This window comes from Manihot esculenta, chromosome 13, assembly GCF_001659605.2.
Source record: "Manihot esculenta cultivar AM560-2 chromosome 13, M.esculenta_v8, whole genome shotgun sequence".
NCBI classification, from domain to species: domain Eukaryota; kingdom Viridiplantae; phylum Streptophyta; class Magnoliopsida; order Malpighiales; family Euphorbiaceae; genus Manihot; species Manihot esculenta.
The window spans coordinates 14,187,077-14,192,254 of NC_035173.2; the positions used below are offsets into that span (position 1 = coordinate 14,187,077).

Consider the following 5,178-nt stretch of genomic DNA (forward strand, 5'->3'; position numbering starts at 1 on the left):
ACCACAGTGATGACCAAGCAAAACCTCACAGATGCAAATCAATTAAAACCAAAGCTAGAAGATCAAATAGAAACAAACCCCTATACAAACCAACCAAACCAGCATGTCGTTTCTGCTACCATCCCAACAGTAACATGCAACAAAGACTCCGGAGAATCAATGCCAACAACCATCAAAAAAGAGGTTGGCCCATGACAATTTCATTTTAATATAACCATAAAACCACCTTCAGGAGTATACTCTGTACTCCGGCATCGATAACCACCAACTTCTTTAAAAAAAAAACTAGATCTACAAAACACGAAAAAAATTTTAAAAACCAAACAGCCACGCAAAAGTAAAATCAAAGCAAAGAAAACCATAACTATTTACCAAAAAAAAAAAAGGCAAACGCCTCTGCCTAAAGGCAAAAAAATCGAATAAGCACAACACCAGTAGCTCACTCATTAGCATCAATTTGAAAGTGATCCAAAGCCATCGAGCTAAACCCATGTTTATAACAAATTACTTTAAATTAAATATTTTTTAATTATATAATCAAAATTTAATAGAGATACTAAAAAATTTCTCATTCTAAAAGAACGCACACAATGCCCTTCTTACCATAAAGTCAACTTAAAACAACCCTTTTTACTGTAGTTCAAAACCTAAAGCAATCATAAAACCACAAAGCAACTTTTGATAATTTTTCTTATTTTAGTTAAATATTTAACACCACAATCAAAAATCTGTGTTAGCGGAACATTCTCATTTTCCTGAATGCAGAGAAATGAAAAATAATAAAACAAATGGGCTTTCCAAGAGCACCACATTTCTGTTCTTTCCCTTGAAAAATAAAAAAAAATATCCGTCCTTCAATATCACGACATTTAGTTTTGCAAAGTACAAGGCATTCCCACACCCGAGGAACTGCAGTCCTCCACAGCCGAATGCCTCGTCTAGTTGTTTTAACATTCAACAGCTTTTTATAAGGGCACAAACTACAGAGATTTACCCATCTCCACAACCTACTGGATTCACTTACTCCATCTTTAATAATAAAATAGGGATTTGCATCTAATCAGTATCTTCATTCAGAAAATACTGCAATTCAACGCAGATACTTCAAACACTATGATCTTTGATAAGAAATAACCACATGCTACCAATCGACAATAACAGATTAGTATGAAATTGATGTTTCGAGTTTGAATTCTAGTTGAAATCATTTGTACGGAAACTGAAAAAAAATAGAGGGAAGTAGTTTCAGCGTAGTATAGATCCTTTCAAACAAAGTATTAAAAAGAATTTCCACAAGGTTTACGGCCCGAAACAGAATTGATAAAATTTCTCACAGATAAACTATTAACATCAATGTTCCCAAAGGAGGGGGGAGAAAGAGAGAGAAACTTCAAGTATTGGAAAGAGAAATGAAAAATAATGATTAAAAAAAGCATCACAATCACTCTCCTAATACAAGCATCCTACTAAATGACATAGTATAACCACAAAAGGTTGCGAGGAAAGTAATGACGAGTACCAAAGTGTTGCCCTTTAAATTCAAAGGGAACATTACAACATGAATTGCAACAGATGGAAAGCTATTTGATACATCAGAGTTTACCATCCTTTAATGACTCAATCTCAACACTTCTCCATATCAACCATACTGAAGTTCATGACACAGAGTTTACCATCCTTTAATGACTCAATCTCAACACTTCTCCATATCAACCATACTGAAGTTCATGACACCTTGACACGAAAAAAGCCAACTAAATGCACAAAGTACTCGCCATCAAAGCATTTTTCAGAACTTAAAAGCATTTCCTGTGGACAATGGATGGACCAGACTCATCATACTCACCCTTGGAAATCCACATCTGATACAAACAATGAAAGCATGTCAGTCTTCCTCCAATTTTCTTAATATACAAGTGGAACTAAGAGCACAGGTCAGAAAGATAAATTACCTGTTGGAATGTGCTGAGGGATGCAAGGATAGATCCTCCAATCCAGACACTGTACTTTCTCTCTGGCGGTGCTACCACCTTGATCTTCATGCTGCTTGGAGCAAGAGCTGTGATTTCCTTGCTCATACGGTCTGCAATTCCAGGGAACATGGTAGAACCACCGCTAAGCACTATGTTACCATAAAGGTCCTTCCTGATATCCACATCACACTTCATGATAGAATTGTAAGTAGTCTCATGGATGCCTGCAGCTTCCATTCCAATGAGAGATGGTTGGAACAGGACTTCTGGGCAACGGAATCTTTCAGCTCCAATGGTGATGACCTGGCCATCCGGAAGTTCATAATTCTTCTCAACTGAGGAGCTGCTTTTGGCAGTTTCCAGTTCCTGCTCATAGTCAAGCGCAACATATGCGAGTTTCTCCTTCATGTCACGGACAATTTCCCGTTCAGCAGTGGTGGTGAACATGTACCCTCTTTCAGTAAGAATCTTCATCAAAGCATCAGTGAGATCACGTCCAGCAAGGTCCAGACGCAGGATAGCATGTGGAAGAGCATACCCTTCATAGATTGGAACAGTGTGACTTACACCGTCACCAGAATCCAGCACAATACCTGTTACATATGAGCAGTTAAGCACAAAATCATTTGTGTTACAATGCATGTAGAGTACATAATAACTGGAATGACTCATACGAACCAGTTGTACGACCACTGGCATACAAGGAAAGAACGGCCTGGATGGCAACATACATTGCAGGTACATTAAATGTCTCAAACATGATTTGGGTCATCTTTTCTCTATTGGCCTTAGGGTTGAGAGGAGCCTCAGTGAGAAGCACTGGATGCTCCTCAGGGGCAACACGGAGCTCATTGTAGAAAGTGTGATGCCAGATCTTTTCCATATCATCCCAGTTGCTGACAATACCATGCTCAATTGGGTATTTCAATGTCAGAATACCTCTTTTGGATTGTGCTTCATCACCTACATAGGCATCCTTTTGACCCATTCCAACCATGACACCAGTGTGTCGGGGTCTTCCAACAATACTAGGAAACACTGCCCTGGGAGCATCATCACCAGCAAACCCAGCCTGCAAAAGAAGTCCTCAACATTCAAAAAATGCAGTAACAAAAACACAACTGAGTTTCTGTAACTAAATTATAATCAACTGACCTTCACCATTCCAGTTCCATTGTCACAGACGAGGGGCTGAATATCCTCTGCATCGGCCATTTTCTAAAAACCTGCAAATTACTGCGAGAGTTAGATGAGAAAAAAACCTGGACACACATAAAATCCTTGCAACTGTTAGCTAAATTTAAAATCCTGAACTAAGTCTCAGTTGATTTACAAACAACATCTTCTTATTAGCTATAGCCCTGTAGTTCTGAGTTACAGGAACTATAAGCAGAATTAGAAGTCGAAGAATTTTCTTTACCAACAACCATATAGACAACCCTACCATTATGATAAAATCCAGCATTAATTTTTATGTTAAAGAAATTCAGCTTTTTGAGAAATGAATTTTCATAGTTTCTGATCTATTAAAGCAAATCTTAAGTTGCCAATGCAACCATTTCCCTCACTAAGTTCACAGTGATTTAAAAAGAAAACAAGAAAGCACAGCAGTTTATAGCTAGATCTTTCCTGAAATCGGAAGGAAAATAAAAAAGAAAATGGAGAAACAGATCATATCGAATAATCGCAGATCCAGATATATGAACACCAGATCAGACGCTTGATCAAGGAAAAACAGAACACCTAAGAACTACTAGCCATACGCTACACCTAACATCAGATCTCTGCTTCATTAACAACAACAGAGCATTATAAAAATTACCAAATCCTCAGATCGGCAACACAAAAACGAAAAATTAAAATAGCCGAAAAGCAATCACAGCTCACCGATTCAACACAACAACTAAAGGATCTCCAAAAATCCAAACAACACAGTAGAAAATGAAACCAGAGGATACCGATCTACGCAAACCATGACTGAGAGACGAAATTAAAGAGATTAAGCAGATCGAATCTTACCTTTGAAATTATGAAAGATCGAATGGAAGGAGAAAGATAGAAGCAAACCAAGCCAATCTACGGAGATGGCCCGGACTGTTTCTCTGACTTGGAGAGACCTTTGTCTTTGTAAGAGGCAGCTATGAGATGCAGAAATAAAGAGTAAAGACAGCTATCGAAGAGTGGAGTGTATATATAGAAGACGATATTTGAAATGCAAATGACATCTTATTTTTAAAAAAAAAAATTGTGCGAAACTTTTTACTTAGTCATATTATTAAAGTGGTACATTTACAAAAATATCCTTAGAAATTGCATTATTAATAAGTTGATCTTATTTTCTAAAAAGATGTTTCATCAATTCATTTATATATTTTAGTAAATTCCATTAGTTAATTTTCAAATAAATAAATTTAAAATAAGTAATTACTTATTTCATAAATTTCCTATTATTAGTTCATTTATTTTTTAAAAATATATCAAAATATTACTTTTCTAGAAGGTTGTTTTTTTTATAAATGTTAACGTGTAAATGTATAAAGTATTTAGCAAAATTAAAATTTAAAAATATTTTAATAAATTTCTAAAATATAGAGATTATAATAAATTAATAATATATATAATGTATATAAATGTAGGAAGGATTTTCAATAATATACATAATTAAAATTGATAATTACAAGTAATTATTTATTTAATTGATTGAAAAAAAAGAAAAGAATTTATTGTGATTTAAAAATATTTAATTTAATTATTTAGGTTATTTTCTATTTGAAAATAAATTCCACTTCTTTCGTCTCAAATTTATTATCCATTTTTTTATAGTATAGTAGTATATAAATTAATTATTATAATTTTATTTTATTTTAAAGAAATTTTTCAAAATATCTTTTTGTTTTAATAAAATTTAATATTTATAAAATGAGTATAATTAAAAAGTTAATAAAAATTATTTTTATTAATATATACGAGAAAGTAAAATAAATAAAAATTATGGGACAAATAGAGTATTTTATAAAAAAAATATCATTTTATATATTTAAATACAATTATTTTCTATTTAAATGTAAATTTTATTTATAAAAATGTAATTTATCTATAATATGTATAAATGTATAATATAAATGTGTAAAGAGAGAAGTAGGGTGAGTAATATTTGATTTAAATTGAAAAAATGGATCGAATTGAATTAATTTAAAAATTCAAT

General features: G+C 33.3%; 1 protein-coding gene across 1 annotated transcript; it reads right to left on the bottom strand.

Annotated features, from left to right (window-relative positions):
• Positions 1-1,397: 1,397 nt before the first annotated feature.
• LOC110629878 (actin-7) lies at positions 1,398-4,189 on the bottom strand. Its single transcript, XM_021777064.2, has 5 exons — positions 3,993-4,189; positions 3,129-3,199; positions 2,652-3,045; positions 1,953-2,566; positions 1,398-1,862 (listed from the first exon to the last, which is right to left on the bottom strand). The coding sequence occupies exons 2-5, from the start codon at positions 3,186-3,188 to the stop codon at positions 1,797-1,799; spliced, it is 1,134 nt and encodes a 377-aa protein (XP_021632756.1). The 5' UTR covers positions 3,189-3,199; positions 3,993-4,189; the 3' UTR covers positions 1,398-1,796.
• Between the last annotated feature and the right edge of the window lie 989 nt (positions 4,190-5,178).

Excerpts from the sequence above, each read along its gene's own strand:
- LOC110629878 (XM_021777064.2), bottom strand. The coding sequence starts at position 3,188 with ATGGCCGATGCAGAGGATATTCAGCCCCTCGTCTGTGACAATGGAACT. Across the intron at positions 2,567-2,651 it reads TGCCAGTGGTCGTACAACTG|GTATTGTGCTGGATTCTGGT; the intron begins GTTCGTATGAGT and ends CATATGTAACAG. Across the intron at positions 1,863-1,952 it reads CCCTCAGCACATTCCAACAG|ATGTGGATTTCCAAGGGTGA; the intron begins GTAATTTATCTT and ends TGTTTGTATCAG.